Raw genomic sequence first — 25,749 nt, 5'->3', positions numbered from 1 at the left:
GTATATGCCTATCTATCAGAAAGTGGACATGTACCTTTCAAGCACTCTAAAGGGAGGGGAAGGGTGTGAAGTGACACATTTAGTGTCCTCCATGGGTTCTCTACAGCCCTCATGTCATTCATCCTCACTCTGCTCCTCCGAGGTGGGTATCAGTCTCCCCATTTTCAGAGGAGGACACTAGTGCTCCAGGAGGTTGGTGAGAGGCACAGGGTTGCATGGCAGCACTGATTTCCACCCACAAACCTTGTAAACGCCTATGAGCACTGTCCATCGTAGCTAGTGTTCATAGGACAAATAACACAAAATATAATGATGTTAATTCTAGTTCTCCCTGTTACAGGACTTCTAGGATGGTCTAAGTGTTATGAGGATACACGCATCAAATGGCAGTGGGGTGGGGTTAGACCACTTGCCTGGTTCTGCGAGAGTGGAGTGTGGGCTCCCTGTCTTTCCTGTTTCAGTGGCCTTGGCTGCCCCAGCTGCTGTCCTAGCCCTGGTGGCTCCAGGTGGTGCTAGGGGTGGAGCCTTGCTTTAACACAGACGGTCCACAGGTTACATCCTGAAAGAAACTTCTGTGCCTATGGTCATGAAAATGTGAACAGCTTTCAGACATTTCAGCAGTAAGAGGAGCTTTAAACCACAGTGACCCATTAAAGGAGTCCACGGCCTTTGTGAAATGGGACTTGACACTCCTCAAATCTATGAGAAACAGGTTGTACATTATTAAACCCTAGTGAAAGAGGGATGAATTTCACCAAGAACACACAAACTAAGGAAGAACTGAAATACATTTCGAACTAACTTAGTAACGAATGACCTATTTTGAAAATAGGGGGCTGGTTTGAATTTCGTTTGTTTGCTGTTTGGGGGAGGCAATGCAAGTGATGGGTTACAGTTCGCCTCCTGGAGCTCTGGGCAGCAGAGGGGAGCGTGGTGGGAACCACAGGCGAAAGAGCCTCTGGGTGAGCCCTAAGCATGTGGGTAGCACTGATATGGCTGGCAAGGCCCCTGCCTTCCTGCCTCCTCCATTGCCCAATTCTTGTCCTTCTCACACTCTCTTAGGTCACCCGAGTGTCTTCCTATGCGTGCTTTTCCATCTTTTTCTCTCTGTGCCACTATTTCTACCTCTCTACTTCTCGCCTGTGTTTCTTGCCACCTCTCTCAATCCCCGTGTTGTCTCTCCCTCAAAAGAGAGCTTAAAAATATACTTTTATGTATTTGTTTTAGTTCTTGAACAGCTTTTATGTTTTCTGCCTCATACAAAAGTAGGCAGGTGGGTGGGCTGTTTTCTATTCATCTAGAAAACAAATACATATGGCTTTTTATTTATACCACCCATGATTGATTTCTATCCCTGCCTCCCCCAAAACTCAGCAATCAGGTCCAGCAATAAAAGTCCACCCTAGGGCTCCTAGCTTAGAGCAAGAGAGGATCTGTGGTGTTGCCTGACACGTAGCAAGCGAGGGAAGCAGGACAGGAGAGCATGCAGGGGTGTGGGTGCCATCTGGGCGTATGGAAATGGAGATCCCCGTTAGCAGCCGCCCCCTCCCATGCACCAGGCCTCTCCACCATGAGCTCTGCCACTCTCCAGCCTGTGCCGTGACCCTCCCGAGGGAGCTATCCCCCAGAACCTGAGTTCATCTGGTGTTTGGCAGCCTCCCCTCTGACCTGTGCTTGGGCAGACCCCTCTGTCTGGCATGCCTCGGCCACCCCCGGCTCTGTTCACCTGGTCAACACCTACCCATCGCCGAAGTCCTCCCTGATCCATGGAACCAGCTAGAATGGCCTCCTCCTTCGTGCCCCACTGTGATCAGAGGCAGGGTCTCAGTCATCCTGGTTTCCCTAGTGCCCAGCACAGTGCCTGGCACATAATAGGTATTCAATCAACATATGTTGGAAAAATAAGAGTATAAAATCTTTTGTCTTCCACTTTACCAGAAGGATAACAAAGTGGGCAAACTTGGTCCTGGCTTTCAGGTTCCCACCCAGCCCCCCCAACTTTTCCATTTCTAGACTTGTTCCCTGCGGTGCCCTGCCCTTACATAACCACACACCAGGGGCTTTCCAGGGGCTCCCTCTGCCACAAAGCCTTCTGTGACTCCCCAGCCCTAGCTGGAAGAAGCCTGTCCTTCATCTGAGTTCCCAATTACCTGATCTGTTGTTACCTTACTTGGTGGCCTCTCTGGTGGCTCTTTCAGCACCCCCACACTAGGCACACACATGACCGTCACCCTCACAGCCCACAGTGAGCCAGCCCCCGAAGGGTGGAATGTCCACAATGACCACATATGAATCGAGCAAGTGAAGGCATCTGTGCCATCCCATGGGAGGAGAAAATGCCAGAAACAACAGTCCTGCCAGTCAGGCAGAGAGTCAGAGCCCAGCCTCCCAATGCGGCAAGGCAGTGCCGGGTGTGGGCGGTCGCTCTTCCCAGCAACATTGGATCAAAACGTTACACTACCTTGTTGGCCAGTGCGTCTCCCGGTCCATCTTCGCTTTCCCAACACTTAGCTCTGACTGCTTGCAAATAGTATCTGAGAGGCAATCTAAAAGAGTCAAGCTGCATTATGGAGAGCCCCAGGAAGACTGCAGGGCACAGCTCATCTTGCAGAGAATGGCTCAAATGGCAAACGTTTGTTCCTTCACCTACTTGGGTGGGCCTCACCAAGGAAATAAGATCAAGAAAGTGGTGTTCGTCTTTAGCATTTATTTATAATTGGAAAAACTGTTGGTTGGTTTGTTTTTCTGAGCAAGCACAGACCACAAGCACGTCACAATCAATTGGCTATACATGAATATTTTTGTCATTCTCTTACAGCAGGAATGAAATAGCACCAAGAGAGGTGTGCGCTACACGTTACATAGACAATCTGTGGTATGCAACAAAACCCAGGCCACAAAATCGTAATTAGACACTTCCTGTCTGCCTCAGAGAGGCAAAGCGATGTGGCCCGAATGGGAGCACAGACAGAGGACGGATTGCTGAGGGAAGCCAACACGCAGCTGTCGGGGCTGCTTTTGCAGGCAGGGAAACAGCAGGAAAGCTTCAGTCCCAGCTCCCTTGCCAGGGAAGGACGGGGAACCACAGAGTAATGTACAGAGATCAGTGGGACAAGCATTGGAAGCTTGGTCACCTTCAGGAAGGCAACACTCAAACACTGCTTGTGGAACCAAAATCAGTTTCGTTCAGTATGTTTGGGATATAGAATGAGACTGGCTGAGTTTTACTTGTAAACAGTAGAAATTAAAGGAAGTTTCTTGCCAGTGAAGTGACACATTCAAGAGTCGAAGTGAACTACAAACAGGCTTTTCTCAGTGGGTGTATTAAACAGAAGGGGCTAATGACAGGATGGGAAAGACACTCCACAGGTCCTCTAAAGCCTCGAGTGGGAAGGGGAGGAAGTTGGTCCCTGGGGCAGTGACGGGCATGAAAAACCTATGGGACAATGATGGCAAACTGCAATTTGGGCAACACCAGCTTGACTTGGTCACAGGGATCAAGTCATGTCACCCTCTGGTTGTGTGGCTGTGGAGACAGATTTATTTATACTGCCCACCACACCTAGTACAGGGCCTGGCACACAGGCTTCTCGTAAGTGAACGCTAAACGCGTGATCCCCTGTGCACTGTAAACTCTGATTTACTTGATCTGCAGAAATAAATGATTATCCTATGGAGAAATCCAAACTGTGGCTAGCATCAACATGTCTGACTAAGGCCAAATCTTGAGAGACTGAACGCGCATTGGCAAATTCTCTGGGTACAATTAAGATCATGTTGATAGAACTTTCTGGTAAATGTTAAGATTAGCTGGCAAAGAGTTGGAATCAGTACCGAGGTCCACTCCAGTCATTTCTTGATAGCACTGAAAACACTGAGACTCACCAACATTTTCTACCTTCTTTCACCTCCTTCCTCACAGATTCAAACCCTGAGATAGAAAGGAAGGTCGCAGTGGGCCCCACCAACGACTTCGTTTCTGGTATTCCAGTTCTGTTAATCATTATGGCTCATGTCACACATGCCGAATTAATTTGCAAAAAGCTTCTTGCTCAGCCCCAAGGTGACAACCGAAATGACGGTGAAGCAGAGACTGCTGCCTGAATGATCAGAATAAGAGAGAGTTTGCGGAGGCTCCACTTCCTCCAAACCAGAAGGACTTAAGGGATTTTTGAGGTAAGGAACTGTGAGGCTCTCACTCTTCACCCCTTTCATTACAAAAGAAGAGCAAGCCTGAGCCGGGGCCTGACGCCGGATGGCAGCCCCGCGTGTCAGAATGCCGGGGACGAGAAGGATTTTAAGGACAAGAGAGATAAAGTGTGCTGAGCAATATACACGTCACATTGGCAAAGATTATTTTTCTGGTAACTATTTTGCGTTCCCTCACAAGCACTGGGTTTTTTTTCCCCCACAACAACTCCCTGACTAATTCCTACAACACAACTCTTGCACAGCTAAGATGCCACTTGCCACCCTCTGGGCTTTGGCCACACACACACACACACACACACACACACACGTGACACGGAATATACTGAGAGCTGCTTTTCTATATGAATGAGGTCAAAGCTGCTTGCTAATCAGTTAGCAGGGCAGTCTTCTAATCTGCAGCTAAGTCACAGACATTCTCCCTGTCCTGAGGCCTGGCACTGCTGCCCTCTCTGAGGAGCAGACCAGGGTGGTTCAGGAAGGGAGGGTAAACATCGCCACGCTTGCCACTACATCTACGCGCCCTCGGGTCTCTCAGAAACAGAAAGTCACATTCCAAATGCATTATCCCTACACCTTGAACTTTCTTCCTCAGGTACCTCCAACTAGTCGCTCTGCAAAACCAGCACTGAACGGGTGGTTGGCCGAGGGGAACCAGAGGAAAACAGCCTCCTCGTTTTTGTGACCTTCCTACGACAGCGAGAATGCACCTAAAACACCTAACCTTTTATTACCAGCCCTGGCCCGGTTTTGGCTCAGTGGCATATCCATGACTTGGCATACAATTGAAGCCCACTGATAGGAAACCAAGCGCAGGCACACACGTCTCATGGACGATTCTGTGAAAAGACTACTTCACAGACACAACTCCCTTTTAGCGGCATTAAGGCCAAGGTTGTTTCTTTTTTGTTGCTGTTTTTCTTTAACTCAAATTTTGTCAGTTGCTGAAGCCCAGGCTGAGCTTCTGCAGCACTTGACGATTCTCTGAATTTTGGAAAAGAACACAAGTACCTAAAGTTCTAAATCGACCAGTGACACGATCTGGGGCACCTGGGAGGAGGAGACCCTACAGACACTTCCAAGCACTGCCAGGAGATTCCTTTCACCTCTCCGACCTGCCCGCCTTACTGTTCAGCATGCAGTAGGAGTCACAGGGGAGGGCACAGCCAGTGGCAACGCTTCCTGGTGCTCCAGGGGCCTCGGCTGGCTGGACTCCCGGGCTACCCTCAGGAGGAGGCCTGCCACTCAGTCTTTGAAGCAGGATTCTACCATCAAAAGAAGCCAAACCAAAGAGCTCCTGGAACACGAAAGACCAAGGCAGATGAGAAGCCTCTAATTAATTTTGTGGCCTTTTTTTGTTGGTTGGTTTAAAAAAAAAAAAAAGATGGGAGGGAGAGAGAGAGAGAGAAGAGTAAAAGGAAAGTGCAGGGAAATTTACTCTTTTGCCTCAGCCAGTTTATTGTTCATCTCTTTGCTTTGCTCCTTGTCGGCGGGCTTGGCGGCACTGGGGCCCTCCGCGCTCTTCTTCTTGGCAGCCTGGCCTGGCGCTGCCTGCTTGTCTTTGGCCTTCCGCGTGGGCTTATGGCTCGCTGAGGTCTTTTTTGGTTTGGAACTCTGAACACTAGGTTTCTCCACCTGCACCGAGAGACAGACAGACCAAAAACACAGAAACACGAAAAGGGAGGGAGTGGAAGAGAATTTAGAGAGAAGGCGTGATTAATTAAGGAATAACGGTGATGACAGAGGCTGGCCCAGGTGGAGGACGGTATTTAAGGGGTTCCCGGGGATATTAGGGCATTCGGCTTCTCCCATCTGAACTCCCTGTTCTGCCGCTTTGGCAGCACTAACTGGCCACGTGGGCTCCCTTGTCCTGCCAGCCTTCCCCCGACCACCCCAGGCGGTGGGCCATACCACTGTTGAGGAATATTTCAACCCCTCCCGGTAGGAAGTTACATCTCATCATGTTGGGACACAGGCATAGGGTTTTGCTTTAGTCAATGAAATGTGAGCAGCGACTTAGGTCACCTTCAGGCGGAAGACGCGAGAGTCAGCCTGTTCTGCCCAGCGCTCTTTTCCTCTGCCACAGAGAGCGGCTGCTCCGCCATCCCAGATGAGGAGGCAACAGGAGGTAGAGTGGCAGCCAACCCATAATGGACATTAATAAGAAATAAACCTTTGTAAGATGCAGAGGTTCTGGTGGTGGGTCACTGCAGCACCCGCTGGCTTCCCTGTTTCTGTCTCTAGGTTGGCTCACTCATATGGAGAAGTGTCCTCACTGAGATGCTTCGGGCCCAGGCGTCTCTAGTCTCAGCTATGCCTTCCACTGCCAGCCCTCCGCTCCTCCTCTCTGCCTGGCTCTCCAACCATGTCCCCCAGAGCAGCTGTTCCAAGCTCACTCCACTCTCCCCAGCTCCCCTTCTCTAGCTCCATTCCCCTCATCCAGAGAAGATGGCCTCAGCAGCTCTTTCTCAGGAAACTCTGGAGTCACTGAAAGGGATCCCTCAATAGACCACCCCCCTCACCCATCTCTAGATTTCCCTCATTTTCCCTCCTTCGCCTCTATGTCCTCTTTTGTCTAATGCCGAGCCCATGCCCCGGATCCCACGCCATCTCTGGATGGACAGAGCTGATGCTGGGCCTTGCAGGCTGGATCATCCACTCACTGAGGTGCAGTGGTTTTCAGTCACTCCTGACCTGTGAGGAAGGGAACCAATCGTCCTGGTTTGCCTGGAACTGAGACGTTTCCTGGAACACAGAACTTTCAGTGCTAAAATGGAAGAATCCCAGGCAAACTGGGTCGGTTAGTTACCTTACCCATAAACTGGTCCTGGGCCAAATAGGCAACTCCACTTGAGTGTAAGACTTTAGGACAAAAGCAGAGAAAAGGCTAATTAGGTTCCAGAGCTATTTACGTTCTCAGGCATTTTCTGCTATTATACAGAGGACAGCGGATATTTGTACAATTCCATGGGGCCTGGCATCAGAATATGCTAGGTTGCATGGCTTGTATGATTCCTGCTTCACCAGCTATATCTCCAACATGTTTCTCCTGCTCACGAACTCCTATGTAAGGTGGAGGAATGTTACCTTAGGAAAATCCCTGAGTCCACTTTCACAATCTGTTCATTTTGGTAGCTATTGCTGGGAACACATCTTACAGCTGATGTGGCAGGTGCATTGTGACAGACTGAGAAGGCATGGTGGATGGTGTTTAGCCTGAGAAGATGAGAGAGGGCAGGTGCTTTCAGGGACTAGGGAGGGAAGAAAGTGTCCAGTGATTGGAGGTGAGGATGATTCAGGGCAGGATCTGGCAGGAGGGGAGCCAGGCATGGGAATCTGCAATACTGGGCCAATGCTTCCTGGGCCCAAACACAGCTCTGTTTTTATTTTATTTTATTTTGAGACAGAGTCTTGCTCTTGTCACCCAGGCTGGAGTGCAGTGATATTATCTCGGCTCACTGCAACCTCCACCTCCCAGGTTCAAGCGATTCTCCTGCCTCAGCGTCCCAAGTAGCTGAGATTACAGGCATGCACCATCATGCCTGGCTAATTTTTTTGTATTTTTAGTAGAGGTGGGGTTTTCACCATGTTGGCCAGGTTGGTCTGGAACTCCTGACCTCAGGTGATCCACCCACCTCAGGCTCTCAAAGTGCTGGGATTACAGGCGGGAGCCACTGCTCCCAGCAAGCACAGCTATTTTAAGACAAGGGGATTTAGGGCTCAGGTGAGATTTTCTGCCACTGTTCATCTGGAGTTCTCAAAATTGGAAGCTAGTTCCCTAGAAATCTGCCAGCCTTTAAACTGTCTTTATTTTAGGTGATGTTCCTCTTTAATACTCCCTTTGAGTTTATCAAAGGTTCCCGTTGAAGATGCCCCGGGTCTCAGTGTGCTTGAGAGGAAGCAGGAATTTTAAAGATGCCCATGGGGGCAGGGCCGGAGTTGACAGCAGTCCACCCCATGCTCTGCTGCAGTAACCCTTACGGCCCAGGCTGTGCTGATGGATTTCCACAAGGTCTGTCTCACCTTTGGGGGTTCCTTGAAGGGTTCACTGTAGAGGCTGCGTATTCTTCTGCGATCAATGACCTTATTGTCAGCTGCTGTTGGCTTGTTGGCCTCTCCCTTGAACTGGGCGCTGTAGCTGGTCTCATGTACCATCTTATCATCTGGGGGCTTGTACTGGGGCTTGGCCTTTATTGGTTTCACAGGCTTGATGTCCGTCCATGCCCTGAATTCATTCCTGTTAGTCAAAGAAAGCATATGTGATATGAAACACCATCTGCCTGGAAGCAGTGCTCCTGACACAGGGCTGCAAACACAGCACGCTCTCCACAGTGCTTGCAGCACTGACAGTGGCTGGAGGGTTAGCTTCACTCTTTCGTAAGGAAGTGTGCAAGTTTCCCTTCTTGCAAAGTTGACCCAGGTTGGGTTGTGCCAATAGCAGCTGTGCCTTGGAGAACGAGCAGGCAATTCTAATCTTCAGGGCTCTTTTTCCCAATCTCATAAACGAGACAGAAAAAACCCAACCCATTCAATCATTCATGAGGTCAAAAAATATTGAATGCCTGCTATGTGTAAAGCTAAAGAGTTGTGAAATTAAACGAGACAATCTATTAGGCACACTGTCTGATATATCGTGGCATATCAATGAATGCCAATTCCCTTCCCCCCATTTTTATAATGAACAACTTTTGTTGCCCAGATTCCTTGAGAATATTCCCCCATTTGAATAGCAGAGGGCTTGCTTCTCGAACTGCCAGAACGTTAACAATCTTAATCACTTTAGATGAACATCCTTGTGAAATAGCTAAACATTTGCAGATCGTAAGTAAGCAACACAGACTAAACATAACTTGGAGATCACAGCTGCACCTTGTGTTGGGCTCTGTGTAGGAGCATCTTCCTGTGCTCTTGGCTGTTGGTCTTTAACCTAAATGATCCTCACCTGCTGCTATTTTGAGTCAGTGTGTCAGTTTTGTTCTCTGCAACTCCTCTCATGGTTTCTAGTCAGCTGCTTATGACCTGGTATGGGGCTGGGGGGTAGACGGCTGACAATGTTTAAAACAGAATTTAAAAATGTAGCTGCTGACGGAGGCCGTGAGGGTCCATCCTGTTTGTTAAGTGCCCGAGAGTCAATGCATGAGCTCTGTGGCTTCTGGGGTCTTTATCAGGTTTATTCTCCTTTGGGGGCACAAGAAGCTGCATCGTGGGAAAGGAGGAGTTACGGCATGACTCTCTGTGGAGTCAGGCTCTTCCAAGCCCCTCTGTCTCCCTCATGGATGACTCCCTCCTTCAGGGCTCAGAGAGGAGTGCCATGAGCAAGGAGGCCGCAGGAGGCAGGAGAAAGATCCCGGACTGCGACGGGGACATACAGGCTCTCGCGCTAGCGCTGCCTTATGCTAGCAGACCTTTCCCTGCTCTGAGCATACGTTTCCTCATTTGCAAAATGAAAGAATTAGGCCAAACAAGGTCCTTATAATGTCTTTCTAGCTCTGAGGCTGTCTCAGTTGATAAAGCTGATTTGGTAACTCTGGGCCACTTGCCGGTTATCTGACCTCCTGATCTCTGTATTTCTCTAAGGGAACTGGCTCGTATGTGAAGAGAGATCACTGGCTTTTAAGAGAGGCTTCCCTGAGCTTCAGACTCTCCTTTCCAGTGCAGCCTGGGTCCCCGCCTAGATGCCCCATTGCTGTGGTTCAAATGTTTGTCTCCTCTAAAGCTCATGTTGAAACGTCATCCCCAGTGTGGCAGTATTGAAAGGTGGGGCCTTTAAGAGGTGACTGGGTAATGAGGGCTCTGCCCTCATGAATGAATTAATCAATTCCTGGATAAGTGTATTAATAGGTGATTGATTAATGAGTTACTGTTGGAATGGGACTGGTAGCTTTCATAAGAACAGATAGAGACCAGAGCTGGCACACTTGGCCCCTTCCCCATGTGACGCCCTGTGCTGCCTCAGGGCTCTGCAGAATCCCCACCAACAAAAAGGCCCTCACCGGATATGTCTCCTTGGCCTTGGACATTTCTGCCTCCAAAGCTGTGAGAAATACATTTTATTTCTTATAAATTACCAAGTGTCCAATATTCTGTTATATGCAACAGAAAATGGAAAAAGACACCTACCAACAACTCATACTTAATGTCTCTAGACCTAAATCGTCTTGTTTTCCCTGCCAAATTGTTTCCTCCACTTAGATTCCCTCATTATTCATCTTCATTCATTCATTCATTCATTCATTCACAAAATATGTATTTGGTGCTTATGGTCTAACAAGATGCTGGGTGCTATGGAACCCCAGCAAGTAGGAAAAGGCCCCGTGGGGACCTGCAGGCAGTGTGGGTGGCTGGACTCACATTTAGTGGGGAAGGGCATAAGAAGATAGACAGACCATGGAGGCCCTTGCCAGCCATGTTAAGGGGACAGTCTCCACTGTAACAAAGAGTTGCCAAAAGACTTCTAGCCAAGGATGAGTGAGGCCAGGTTAGTTTTTGGAAAGAGAATGTTGGCAGCAGTGTGAATGGTGGACAGAAGGAAGGGTGGAGGCAAGAGGCCAGGAAGGAGACTGTGCTGTTAGGAAGAGGGGGAAGCACGGGCCAGAGAAGAAGGTGCTGGGTCTAGAGGGAGAATGGGCAGGACTTACAAACTCATGAGTGGTGGGAGATAAGGTCGCGGGGAGTGTAGGGAGACTCCAGGACTCTGGCTGGGGGGGGGTGGTAGTCCCTCACTGAGATGTGGAAATTGAGAGGAAATGAAATGGGCTTTGGGAAGAAGCTGAGGCCCTCCTGATTCTGTTCACAGCACTCCACCCACCCCAGCAACAAGGCTGTTCTTGGATCCCTTCCTAACCCCTCATCCTCACTTCTCCACCTTCTTTAGGTTCAATCTCCTTTCTGATCTGACTTCTGAACCATTTCAGACCTACACACAGGCCCAGGGGACATTTGGGGCTGTGGCCACCATTACCTGCCAGAGGCCACAGTCCCTCCCTCCTTCCCTCTATCCTTCAGAGCCAAAGCCTTGCCGGTTAGATGGGCTCCTGGTATTTGGGCCTGGGTCTCCCAGAACCAAATCAGTCACAACCTGGCTCCTGAACATAGGACAGCAGAAACCTGAGTTCTCTGTCACACCCCTGCCCGCTTCCAGAACCAGCACTGAGATAGGTAGACACGATTCCTCAGCACTGTTTCTGGGTCACCTCTTGCAGGCCAGCCTCTGACACCTCCTGCATCTCTGCAGCGGCCCCTGTGGGCTGGGGAGTGTCTCACCTGTGAGCACTATCAATGGGACATGTCTCTGGGAAAGTCTGATACCCCTGATCTTGAACAACTCTGGCACATCGTCTTCACATGAGACCTTGATCATGAGTTTCAGAATAGGTTCACTGTAATTATGACAGATGGTTAGGTTTAAGCCCAAATTCCATTTCTTAAAACATTCTTTGTCAAGGTGTAAAAATGAGCCTAATAATACAAAATGGAAAAAACAAGAAAAAATAAAAAAGAAAAGAGAAAAGAACTTTCTTTGTACTCTCTGTAAAACCTTCTCCAGTCACATGCAACAACTAATATTATGTCATAAAAAGAAAATTAGCTACCATTCGTTAGTTGCCTTTTATAAGCTGGAGGGTTTTGTTTTATTTTGTGTATTCTTTATAGTTCTTATAACAACTTTGAGAACAGGTACTATTATGCCCCTTTTATAAGGGAGGTAACCAAGGCTCAGAGAGACAAAGTGGCTTGCATAAGGCAATGCAACTAGCAAATTAGCAAATAGCAGAGTTGGGGGTCTGAGCTCAGGTCAGTCGATCTCCGCAAGCCACAGCCTTCCCACTACACTTTGGCAATGTGCCAGAGCTGCAGTGTGCTCTGCCTGCCCTCCCTGGAGGTGCCTGTGCAGGGCCTGGCCTGCTGCCTGCAATGCTGTAGAGGAGTTACATGACACAGACCGGGCTAGATGACACCTGAGCTCCTCCGGCCCTGAGATGCTTGACCGAGAGCAATACGGGCCACACTCTTGCCCCATCATGCCCAGTGCCTCTTGACAGGAGTTCATGGTCCCCTGTTACATGGTCTCCCCTTCTTGTGCAGCCATATTTTTTCTTGATCATTCATTAATTCATCCATCCATCCATCCATCCATCCATTCATTTGGCAACTGCCAAATACTAGCCATGGTCATGGCAAGTGGCCCACAGGGATGTGTAAGCCATGGAACGGATGAAGTGTCTAGAGTTCAGGTATCTAGACCTGACCATGAGTGATTCTAAGAAAAGGCAGGATGGATCAAATGGGACATGGCTCAGAGGGTAAGAAGGAAAGGAATGCTTAACTCTGATAGTGAGGACTGGGGAAACGGGTAATGAAGGATGTCGACAGACAAGCGGATGAAGGGAATTCAGGCACCGGTCTGAGTCTGTATGGCAGGTTCAGAGAGCAGGTGAACTGATCAGGGCGGCTACTCAGGGTGCAGGGTGGGGTCTTGGAGGCTGTGCAAGGTGCCCAGACTGGATAGGAGGTAGGGCCAGGCAGCAGAGAGCCTGGATGCCATGTGTGGGAGCATGCACTGTGTCTGGGAAGATGCTGAAAGTTTCTGAGCAAGGCAGCACTGTTTCTCCATTGATGGAGCTATTCTTTAAGGCCCAGCTCGGGGTTCTTCTCTTCCGGGAACCTCTCCTGAGTTACTCAACCCAAAATGTCCTATCTCTCGGCTCCTGGCCCATTTACTTTACTGGCCATCTTTGTGGTTACCAGGCAGTTTCATGCCGTTCTTCAATTCTTTCATGGTGCATTTTGTCTCTCTTAAGGGATAAGATAATACAAAATGTATGACAGAATCCTACTCTTGAGTCCAGTCTCATTTGCATGCTGCAAAGGGATATCCTATGTCAGACTGCAGGTTGAGCGGGGCTGGGACTCCAATCCCTGCCTATCCCACACACCCTAGGCTGCCACCCAGGGCCACGCTCCATATCTCCTTTCCATTCTTCACAGGATTTAAGGGCTTAACATTCGGTGGGCAGCTAATGGAAGTGGCTATTGTTAGATTTATTTCTGGTCAGCTGATGCCACCTCCTCCTGAGCCCTTCCTTCCCTGCCCTACATGGGGCAGACACTTGCTTCTCAGTGGCATGGGAGCACCTGCCTCCAAAGTTCACACCTGGGAGTGGATGTGTAACCCAAGCTTGTCTTGATGTCCTTCAAGCTCATGGCCACTTTGGCTCCTGGAAGTAGTCACAAGAAAGCCCTTCCCTTCATCAGCCTGAGTGTACACCACAGTGAGGCTCTGGGCACATTGGGAGGGTCCCATATCCATGCGTTTCTACCCTGACATCTCAGAGATGCTCCTCGTGCCACAGCTTCTCTAGTATTGTGATGTGTAGAAGTCACAGGGACAGGGTGCTCTTCAACTGCATCACCAAAGGCCTGCTGTCCCATCCACAAGAGAGTCTCTGGTGGACCCTGTTATTGGAGCCTTGATGCATGACCTATCTCATACACAATCCTCCAGGGGCAGAAGCAGGTCTGGGACTATGATATTCCCCAGTGGGTGGGTGAACGGCAGATGAGTAGGCTCAATCAATATATTCAGATCTGGGTTTAAATGACTCCTTGAGGGCTTATTTGTGCTGGGAAAATTTATGGAGAGAAGGCTGGGCCAGCCCTCAACCCCTCTACTAAGGGATGGCAGAGCCAGGCCCAGTTTGAGCCATCTCATGGAGACTTAGTGGGCAAGATTTTTGGGGGCTGCTCCTCCAGAACCTTTGAACAGCTGTATGGTCATGTTCAGAGCAGCTGCCAAAACAGGACTTTGGGATCTTGCTGATGAGGCGAAGTTTTCAGAGGAGTCAACAAACACTCTACCTTCAGATCCTCCTGTCTGCTCTCTCTGTTCCTTCTCTGACCTGCATCTCTCTGCAGCATGCAGCATGCTATATTTTACCTCATGCTACCTGTGTAGATGACTTTCTTTCCTCCCAGGCTGTGCCATCCTTGAGAGTAAAGACTTTCCTTTTGCATCCATGTAATTAGCATCATATCTAGGACAGGGGTGTGGAATGCAGCTCCCACCTCCCTGGGGCTGCTCCAGCCAGGGAGGGGGTGTAAAGTTGCTATGCAAGCATCTCATGGCATCCACATGCCGTCCTACAACATGCCCACAAGTTCTTTGATACTTTTACCTTACATAGAACTTAATTGCCTCCTCTTCAGTGTGGTTGGACTTGGGGACTCACTTCTAACAAACAGAAGATCGTGGGAGTGGTGGTGCATAACTTCCGAGAGTGGATCCTTAAAGGCATTGTACTCTCTCAGGGGGCAGCAAGCTGCCATGTCATGAGGGCATTCAAGCAGCCCTGTGGAGAGGCCAGTGTCAGGAGGAACTGAGGCTTCCCACTAAAAGCCTTGGAAGTAAGAAGTCTTAGAAGTGGATCCAAGACCCAGATAACCCTTCACATGACTTCCTGGGAGACCCTGAGCTAGAATCCAGCTAAGCCATTCCTGAATTACAGACCCTCAGGAACTTTATGAGATAAAAAAATATTTATCGCTTTATGTGGCTAAACTTTGGAGTAATTTGTTACAAGCAACAAATTCCAATACAAACCCCAATCAGAAAATTTTCTCTTCTCATTGAAAAGGGTTTAAAACACTTGTGTCATCTCAGCAAGGCAGAAAATACTGGTGTAAGCAGAGCACAGAAGTTCAAGTTTCCAGCAGAGCGGCAGCATCACTTTCATGGAGAGAAGTCATGCTCTGTCCTAAGAAACAGGGTGAATGGTCTGCAGCCTTCTTTAAAAGGTAGCAAAGCCTCCAATGCAGCAAAGCTGATAAAAATGCACCTGCCTTGGATCCAGGTCATATGCAGAAAAAAGAAACACAGGCCAGCACAGAAAAAATGATGTCTCAGAGCACACAGCACATGCAAGGCTCTCGGAAGTGCAGACAGAGGTTAACAGGGTGAGAGGAAGCATGGACCCTGGGTCAGATGATGATGATGATGAGTTACTAGAAAGAGAACTGGCTCTGGGGTGAGATACATCCATCCTAGCGCTAACCCATGGGTCAGGTTGTGCCTGCTCTGAACACTGGTGAACTCATTTGTAAAGGATTTACACACTGCCTACTAATAGGATTGATGCGGGAGTTAAATAAGAAAGAATGCAAACCAGTTCTTTAGTTGAAGAGGACCCGGATATTTGTATCAGAATTACAAACCCTATGGTAGATAAATGCATAATAAATGTATTTGGCTTTCATTACAGAGTCATTTAGTCAAGAAAAAGTATTGCATTTCTTCTGTGCTCCAGGCATGAAGGTAGAAATGCAGTGTGGACAGACAGATGAAGCTCTTCTGCCAGGTGGGGAGCGATCAACAATTACACAGATAACCAAATATCCATGAGAGCTATTTTTAGATTTCTCAACGATGCAGTCAACGTTCTGGTGCCCGGAGTGGGCAAAATTTGGGCAGCAGCTTCCAGCGCCAGGCTTATTTCTGAGCACATTTCAAGTTAGACTTGAAAAAGTAGCATTCAATGAATGCCTGATTAATTGAATCGCCAATAGTGAGTACCCACTACAAACAGATGTTCCCTTTTTAAGGCCTTGTTCCACTTCAGCACAGTTGCCCACAGTCATTCTAGGGGACATACTGAAAGAGCAATTATAGAGGCAGAGCCTGCAGACAGCCTGTCACTGATGGGGCCAGGCCCCACAAGAGGGAGGGAGGGAAGGAGGGAGGGAGGGAACAGGAGTGTGCAGGAAGGCTGTGGCCCTGGAAAGTGTTGTAAAAGAACAGAGGGGAGGCTGTGCTTTGGTTGCTAATTTGTAAAACGCTGACACTTCCAGGAAACAAGAAAATATAAGTATGTAAGGAACAAGTTTTACTGCTGTGAAGAACATCTACATGTATTAGATGTTGTATCAATCACTTCTTGATAAAAGTAGCGACCTAGAATAATGGATTGCTCTCAACTATGATCACACAAAAATTCCATTTCTCTGTTTATAAGGGAAGAGGAACTTATTTATTATGTATCTAAGTATTTATTATTTATTATGTGTCTAAATCCTGGAAAAATAAAATTCTTTCCCCATCTCCTTCATAAAAATTTTTTTTGGCATTCCTTGACTGCTTTACGAAGGAAGAAGAGGGTGCTTTCAAGTCTTAAGGGTCTAAAATCTTCCTACAGATTTTCGTAGGCGATTTATGTCGTCATGGAAACATGTCAAGTCTCTGTTCGAAAATCTTGTCTCCATTTGTTACTGTGAAGTGTTCCCGAAGCAGGGAAGCCACCTCCTTTGTACACTCTGATGGAGGCAGTCGCTGAATGCTGTCACTTGCCAAGCTATTGTCAGGAGGTGGTTAAAGGCAGTAGGATCCGTTAATTAAAAAGAAAGAACAACCTTGGGCCTAGAGAGTTGCAAGCGGTGTAGAGAGCTTCTGTCTCCTTTTAGAAGGTAGTTGAAGATTGCTTTCTCCTGGCCAGAAATGACTGGGCACATGCCTGTGTGTACATGCTTGCATGCAGCTCCCAGTTCCTTTTGTGTGAAAGGGGGAAAAACTATTGCATAGAGAATGCCAGTATTCTAAATATTTAGGATCATTTTTCTCATCCATTAATATCCAGTAAGTGCATGTACACCATGGATGACGATTTTAGAAAACGAGGAAAGCACATAGTTGGACAAAAAACGGTCAAGTATATAAAGAAAAGTTTGAAGCTAATCTGAGTAGATAATTAATAGAAAAGAATGCTCCATCTCTCTTACATAGAAAGATTTGTATGGGTGACATCTGGCAATGATAGATAATTGAGGTTTGGGCCCCCACACTAGGTAAATCGCTCCTTCTGCATGTAGCTGCCATCTAAGTCTAGTTGTGGGTAGCCTGCAGCTTAGACGTCCTTGGGCATCTGGGAAACAGTGTCGCATTCAAAGAAAGTCCACAAGCACAATGTGTATAAAACGGTGAGGATGGATAGTTAAAATTTAAAACTGCTCAAACTAGGCTGGCTGCGGTGGCTCATGCCTGTAATCCAAGCACTTTGGGAGGCCGCGGTGGGTGGATCTCTTGAGGCCAGGAATTCGAGACCAGCCTGACCAATGTGGTAAAACCCCCTCTCTACTAAAAAACAAAAATTAGCCGGGTGTGGTGGCGCATGCCTGTAATCCCAGCTACTCAGGAGGCTGAGACGGAAGAATCGCTTGAACACAGGAGGCGGAGGTTGCAGTGAGCCGAGATTGTGCCACTGCACTGCAGCCTGGGCCAAAGAGCGGAACTCTGCCTCAAAATAAATAAATAAACAAATAAATAAATAAACCCCCAAAACTCAAACTGATTTTACACAAATTAATTTTAATTGCAGTATTTACCAGAAACTGTAGGAAGGAAACTGGTGCAAAACAAGAAAACCTACAGTTGACAGAGGTGGAGGATAAGAGTCGGGGAATGTGGAGATGAAGACAACTACACTTACAAGTATACCTCAAGCAGAAAAATGAAGAGGTAGATGAGAAGTTATACGGTTGTAAGAAAACAATTTCCTCGTAATCATTTCCCTATCACTGTCAGGGTTTATCAGTCCTAGGAATGCTGGTGTGGTTGTGCCACAAGGCCATAGAGTTATCAGTCGAGATTGAAAAGTCTACACTCTTTTAGTGAGCTGGGTCCCCAATGATCTGTGTCCATCCTTGCAGAAGATGGTTCTCTAGACTGGAAATGGAAATCTTGAAGGGAGATAAGCCCTGAAAGGCAAAGGCGGGAGGGAATGCTTCTTCGGAGGTAAGCCTGGAGTGCTGAGAGTATACTCTGTAAAAACTGCCAAGGACAGAGTCCACATCTAGTGAAGCACTCAATCGACCTAAATTTTGTCTTTTGTTGTGTGTGTGAAAAAAGTACGCCGGGCACAGTGGCTCATGCCTATAATCCCAGCACTTTGCAAGGCCGAGGTAGGAGGATCGCTTGAGGTCAGGAGTTTGAGACCAGCCTGACCAACATGGTGAAACCCTGTCTCTACTAAAAATACAAAAATTAGGCAGGTGTGGTGGCGGGCGCCTGTAGTCCCAGGTACTTGGGAGGCTGAGGCAGGAGAGTTGCTTGAAGCTGGGAGGTAGAGGTTACAGTGAGCTGAGATGTCACCACTATACTCTAGCCTGGGTGACAGAGTGAGACTATCAAAAAAAAAAAAAAAATTGACTCTTATTCCTGAGTACGGGGAGAATCCCTCTCATCTGCTTCCTTACATGACTCTGGAAGCCTCCCCACACCACCGGGCACTGAGACAAAGCTCCCTGACAGCCGAGACTGGCAGACCTCCATCTGGTCCCTGCCCTGGCCAGAGCCCCCCCTGCATCGACCTCCTGTTGGTGCCCTGGTGGAGCCGACAGGTGCCCTGGGAGTCCTGTGCTTCCTGATCCAATGGTGCCAAACCCTTCATCTTCCCCAGAAGCACAGCATACACCTGGGACCCCTGGGCGACTGCCCGCTCCATGAGGTTTCTCTGTTTCTGAGGCCTCTCTAACCACAGCTCTGACTCCTGCCCCACATGGGACTAACGCAGCTGAGGGGGAGGGGGCGGGAGAAAAGATACAAAAATGGAGGAGGGGAGGCTGCTCTGGTGAAGACTTCAGGGCTTTTGGGGGTCCAGGCCTGGGGCCAAAAAGGAAAGTGTGTGTGAGTGCATGCGTGAGGAGTATGTGTGAGCATGTCTGTGAGTGAGGCATGCGTGTTAGTGTGTGTCTTTCCTAGGACCCACCATACCCTGTGTATGTATGCATGTTTTTGTAAAAAAGAAAAAAATGGAATTAAGTCTGAATAAATGTTTGATTTGCTTTAAAAATTTGACTTCAGAAGAAATAGAAAATCTGAATAAACCTCTATAAGGTACAGACATTGAATTCATAGTTTTAAATCATTTTTTTTAAAAATCTGTACATATCTTTTAAATTATTTATTTATTTATTTAACTTTTAAGTTCAGGAGTACATGTACAGGTTTGTTACATGGTAAACTTTTGTCATGGGGGGTTGTTGTACAGATTAGCTCATCACCTAGACATTAAGTCTAGTACCCAGTTACTTTTCCTGATCCTCTCCCTCTTCCCGCCTTCCACCTTCTGATAGGCCCCAGTGTGTGTCATACCTTTCCATGTGTTCATGTGTTCTCATAATTTAGCTCCCACTTACAAGTGAGGACATGCAATATTTGGTTTTCTGTTCCTACATTAGTTTGCTAAGGATAATGGCCTCCTGCTCTATCCATGCCCCTGCAAAGGACATAAAAAAAGAAATATGTACCACATTTTCTGTATCCAGTCTATCACTGATGGGCATTTAGGTTGGTTCCATGTCTTTGGTATTATGAATAGTGCTACAGTGAGCATATACGTGCGTGTGTCTTTATAAATAACAGAACAGTTTACATTCCTATGGGTATATACCGAGTAATGGGATTGCTTGGTTGAATGGTATTTCTGTCTTTAGGTCTTTGAGGAATTGTCTTCCACAATGGTTGAACTAATTTACATTCACACCAACAGTGTATAAGCATTCCTTTTTCTCCACAACGTTGCCAGCATCTGCTATTTTTTAACTTTTTAATAATTGCCATTCTGACTGCCATGAGATGGTATCTCATTGTGCTTTTGATTTGCATTTCTCTAAGTAACTTAAAATCTTTGCACAAAGAAAGTCTGACCCCGATGACTTCACTGGTGAATTCTATCAAACACTAAGGAAAAAATAAATACCAATCCTAACAATTTCTTTTTTAAGAGAAAAAGAGGCTGGGTGCAGTGGCTCAAGCATGTAATCCCAGCACCTTGGGAGGCCAAGGTGGGTGGATCACTTGAGCCCAGGAGTTTGAGACCAGCCTCGCCAACATGGCGAAATCCCATCTTTGCAAATATATATATAAATTAGCTGGGTGTGATGGTGCATGCCTGTAGCCCCAGCTACTTGGGAGGCTGAAGTGGGAGGATGGCTTGAACCCAGGAAGTGGAGGTTGCAGTGAGTGGAGATGGTGCCACTGTGCTCCAGCCTGTGTGACAGAGTAACACCCTGACTCAAGAGAGAGGGAAAAAGAAAATAGAGGTAAAGAAAATGCTTCCCAACTCATTTTAAGAGGACAGCATTTCCTTGACACCCTGATACCAAGTCAGTCAAAGACATCACAAGAAAAAAATCTACAGGCCAATATTCCTCATGGATACAGATGTGAACACTCCTAACAAAATATTAGCAAATTAAATCCAGCAACATAAAAAGACTTAAACACCATGACCAAGTAAAGTTTATCCCAAGAGTACAAGGTCAGTTTAACATTCCAAATCAATTAGGATAATATATCATGTATTAACAGAATAAAGAACAGAAACCATATGATATCTCAATATGCATAGAAAAAGCATGTGACAAAATCTAACACCCTTTCATTATAAAAAGAAACCTTGCTGGGCATGGTGGCTCACTCTTGTAATTCCAGCATGTTGGAAGACCAAGGCAAGCAGATCACTTGAGGCCAGGAGTTCAAGACCAACCTGGCCAACATGATGAAACCCTGTCGTTACTTAAAAAAAAAAAAAGAAGAAGAAGAAAAGAAAGAAAGAAAAAGAAATTTTAATCAATCTAGAAATAGAAGGGAACTTCCTCAACTTACCAGAGGATATCTACAAAAACCCTACACCTAACATAATACTCAATGGTGAAAGACCAAATGCTTTCCCCTTAAGATCAGGAACAAAGCAAGGATGTCCATTCTCAACACTTCTATTCAACATCGTATTGAAGGTCATAGTTAATATAACAAAATAAGAAAGAAATTAAAGGCATACAGATTAGGAAAAAAGATACAAAACTGCCATCATTTGCATGTAACATAATCTCGCATTTAGAAAATATTTCAGGTATTGGCCAGGTAATCCCAGCACTTTGGGAGGCCAAGGTGAGTGGATCATTTGAAGTCAGGAGTTCGAGACCAGCATGATCAACATGGTGAAACCCTGTCTCTACTAAAAATACAAAAATTAGTCAGGTGTTGTGGCGGACACCTGTAATTCTGGCTACTCAGGAGGCTAAGGCAGGAGAATCACTTGAACCTGCGAGGTGGAGGTTGCAGTGATCTGAGATCAGGCCACTGCACTCCAGCCTGCGTGACAGAGTGAGACTCCATCTCAAAACAACAATGACAACAGCAACAATAACAACTCAAGAATCTAAACAAAAGCTACTAGAAAAAAATGAGTGAGTTTAGCAAGATTGCTGGATGCTAGATCAATACACAAAAATTAATTTGTATGCCTATATACTAGTAACAGACAATGGGAAAATAAAATTTAAAAAGTTCATTCACAATAATATCAACAAGAATAAAATTTTTAGGAATAAGTTTTAAATTTTTTTTACTTTTTAAATTTTCTTATTTAAAACTAGATTTCATGAGATAAAAATTTTTTAATTTGTTTTTTAATTTTAAAAGACCAGGTCTCACTCTGTCAGCCAGGCTGGAGTGCAGTGGTGTGATTATGGCTCATTGCAGCCTCAAACTCCTGGGCTCAAGCAATCCTCTCAACTTGGCCTCCCAAAGTTCTGAGATTACATGTATGAGCCACTATACTCAGCCAGTAATTAATGTAACAAAAGAAGTGCAATGCTTATATACTGAAAACTATGTAATGCTGCTGAGAGAGATTGAAGAAATATTATAAATGGAGAGATACACCATATTCACAAACTGGAAGATTCAACATTGCTAAGATGGCAACTCTCTAGAAATTGATCTATAAATTCAAACCAACTAATATCAAAATCCCAGCAAGACTCTGTAGAAAATGACAAGCTGTTCTTAAAATTTATAGGGAAATGCAGAAGATTTAGCATTGCCAAAACAATTTTGAGAAAGAGAAACAAAGTCTGAGGATTAGACTACTTGATTTCAAAACTTATAAAGCTACTGTCATCAGTCAATGTGTTACTCGCATAAGGATAGACACATAGATCTATGAACAGCATAGAGCGTTCAGAAATAGATCTTTGCATACAGAAGTGTGCTAAAGCTGGCTCACACTGGCTTATAGCAATAATTGTTAAATTTTCAGGAGTTTGATGAACTGATTGTTAAACTATTGGTAGCTTGAAAGCAGCCATGTGAGAGTATTCATATAAGAAATCTGGCTAACACTACAAATAAGACAAATAAGGCCCTTCTTTTTTTCCAGAGAGTGGGAAAAAGTTATTAAACATTTATCATCATGCCATTGGTTCACATATATGGTCAATTTATTTTTGACAAATGTACTGAAGTAATTCAGTGGGGGAAAGAGCAAACTTTTCAACAAACAGTGCTGGGAAAACAGGACATCCATACACAAAGAAAATGTACCTCAGCTATTACTTTATACCATACACAAAAATGAGTTTAAAATGGACTATAGACCCAAACAGAAACCCTAACCCCATAAAACTTCTAGAAGAAAACACTGGAGAAGATCTTTGCGGCTTTGGGGTATGCAGAGATTTCTTAGACATGACACAAAACCCCAAAACAATAAAAGAAAAAACATGATAAATTCTGAACATTTTTACTCTGCAAAAGATATCATTAAGACAATGAAGGCCGGGCACGGTGGCTCATGCCTGTAATCCCAGCCATTTGGGAGGCCAAGGCCGGCAGAACACTTTAGATCAGGAGTTTGAAACCAGCCTGGTCAACATGCTGAAACCCTGTCTCTACTAAAAATACAAAACAATTAGCCAGGCGTGGTGGTGAGCATCTATACTTCCAGCTACTTGAGAGGCTGAGGCAGGTGACCTGCTTGAACCCAGGAAGTGGAAGTTGCAGTGAGCCGAGATCGCACCACTGCACTCCAGCCTGGGCAACAGAGCAAGACTCCGTCTCAAAAAAAAAAAGACAATGAAAAGACAAATTATAGTCTGAGAGAAAATATTTGCAATATATCTGGTAAAGGATTTCCATCCGTACTGTATAAAGATCTCTTAAAACTCAGTAAGAAGACAAACAACCCAATCTTAATATAGAAAAAATGTCAATAGACACTTCACTAAAGAAGGTATATAAATGGTAAATAAGCATGCCCAACATGCTTATTTGCCCAACATTAATAATAACTAGGAAAATACAAATTAAAACCACAGTGAGATACCACTACAAATCCACTAAAGTGGCTGAAATAAAGACACTGACAATCTTAAACGTTGCCAAGGTCGTGGAACCAGTGGATCTGTCGTTGTTGATGGGAATGCAAAATGATACAGCTATTTTGGAAAAAAAATTTTAAGTTAACCCTACGCTTACCATGTGGCCTGGCAATTCTACTACCAAATACCAAAGGGAAATAAAAGCATACATTTACACATAGCTGGTACGTGACTGTTAGTAACAGCATTATTCATAATAGCAAAAAGTGGAAACAGCCTAAATGTCCATCAACTAATGAATAAGCAAAATGAAGGTATTCGTATAATGGAATACTACTTAGCAACAAAAAGAAATGAACCAACATGGATTACTCCTAAAGAGCATGCTAAAATGAAAGAAGGCTAACAGAATATGCCACATATTGTATGATTCCATTTATATGAAAATTCTAGAAAAGGCAAACTGTAGAAACAGAAAGATCAGTGGTTGCCGAGGACTGTGAGAGGGAGGATGCTAAAATTGTCTTTCAGAGACGATTGCTCCAATGTATAATTTTCCTAAATCTCATGAAAATATACACTTAAAAGGGGCACATTTTATGTTATATAAATGGTACCTCAATAAAGCTGTTTAAAAATCCAGCTGGAACATCTCCTTTCCTGACACCCCTCCCTTTGCAAGGAGGGGCTCCCTGCCTCCTCTGATCCCACCTTCTTTGTCTGACTTCTTATGCTGTGTATTCTTTGTTACTTGTTTCTAAGCCCATCTGTGGGGCCTGGCAGGGCAGAGGTGACATCTGACCCATCTCTGTTTCCCTGGTGCCTCTTCTGGATTCCGGCATGTTTCAGCATGCACTCAAATCAGTGTTGCTGAAACAATGAATAAACACCTTTGTCTTTACTTTTCTTTCTTTTCTTTTCTTTTCTTTTTGAGACAAGTCTCACTCTGTTACCCAGGCTGGAGTACAGTGGGGCTATCTCGGCTCACTGCAACCTCTGCCTCCTGGGTTCAAGCAATTCTCCGGCCTCAGCCTCCCAAGTGAGATTACAGGCGTGTGCCACCAGGCCCAACAAATTTTTGTATTTTTAGTAGAGATGGGTTTTCACCATGCTGGTCAGGCTGGTCTCAAACTCCTGATCTCAAATGATCTGCCCGCCTTGGCCTCAAAGTGCTGGGATTACAGGCATGAGCCACTGCGCCCAGCTTACTTTTTAAACTATAAAAGTGACATACAATAATTACAGTCGGTGGTCCATTTTCCTTTTTCTTATTAATTTGTAAGAATTCTCTATATTAGGGATAAAAATAAAATAATTATTTGCAACTCTGTTTCCCAGTTTGTCTTTTGCTTTGTATCTCCATATAAACTTTCTGTTTGTATGTGACCTAATCTACCTTTTCCTTTATCATGTCTGCTCTTGAAGTTATGCTCTAAAAGTGCTTCGCTAATCCACAGTCACATAAATATTCATCTATAATTTCTTCTTTGCACATTTATGCATTTAATTTACATTTAGGTCTTTAAGACTTTGGGAAGTATTACTATTTTCATGTAGTCTGGTAAAGTGGAAGAAGCGTAACTTCATCCACTATTAACAGGGATGTGGGGAAGTATATAGCCTGTTCCAACACAGCACGGCACCGCTCTGGAGCATGTATTGTCTGCACACCAGGGCCCCACGAAGTGCCTGGTACATTGTGCGTGCTCAGGTACACTGTGGCTATTTGTTGAACATGTAAGTTAATGAATGAAGCCTTTAACAGTGCTATTCCTTGACCCAGAAATATTAAAGGCTTCATTCATTAATTCATACACTCAACACGTATTAGTCATATCACATATTCAACCATTAGTAAATATTAGGAGTAAGTGGACTAGAAAGCATTTTTTCACAATGTCTTACAAGCTCTTGATGATGATCCTGTGTAGAGGACGCACATTACTCCTTTGTTTGGAACTATGAATGAATTCTGACAGCCTGGGATATGCCTAAATCTCAGACATTAGTAAATAATATCAAGTGTAAAATATGAACGAGGTGATCCCCATGATGAAAGTCGCATGAAATATTATTTTTGTTGCATTTTGTGCTACTTTTGATTCTTGTTGCTACTGATTCCCCAGAAGTGATGCTCATGAAGCCCAGCTGCCCTCGCTGAGTCCCTTGGCTGCCCACACTGTCTTACCTGCGGGGGCCAGAACTCTGGGGCACCATCAGGGACGTGCAGCCAGCTGGGCCAGCAGCAGGTGGGCGGTCTGGTGAGTGAATCATGGACTTCATTTACCCTGGCCCAACTCACCTTCCCTGGCTTCAGTATCTTCCTTTCTTTCGCACATTGTAATTTTACTTTCGGCAAGTTTTTCAGCAACCTGCTAACTCAAGGAG

General features: G+C 45.8%; 1 protein-coding gene across 1 annotated transcript in view; it reads right to left on the bottom strand.

Annotated features, from left to right (window-relative positions):
• MAP6 (microtubule associated protein 6) overlaps positions 1-25,749 on the bottom strand; it is an 86,964-nt gene that overhangs the window by 13,421 nt on the left and 47,794 nt on the right. Inside the window, exons 2-3 of the mRNA XM_039470617.2 lie at positions 8,233-8,446; positions 5,648-5,844 (exon numbers count right to left, since the gene is read on the bottom strand). Coding sequence (XP_039326551.1) covers positions 5,648-5,844; positions 8,233-8,446 — 411 coding nt within the window. The remainder of the gene's footprint in view (positions 1-5,647; positions 5,845-8,232; positions 8,447-25,749) is intronic.

This window comes from Saimiri boliviensis, chromosome 6, assembly GCF_048565385.1.
Source record: "Saimiri boliviensis isolate mSaiBol1 chromosome 6, mSaiBol1.pri, whole genome shotgun sequence".
Classification (NCBI taxonomy): Eukaryota; Metazoa; Chordata; class Mammalia; order Primates; family Cebidae; genus Saimiri; species Saimiri boliviensis.
The sequence above is the reverse complement of the archived record's forward strand: the minus strand, read 5'-3'. Positions and strand labels throughout refer to the sequence as shown.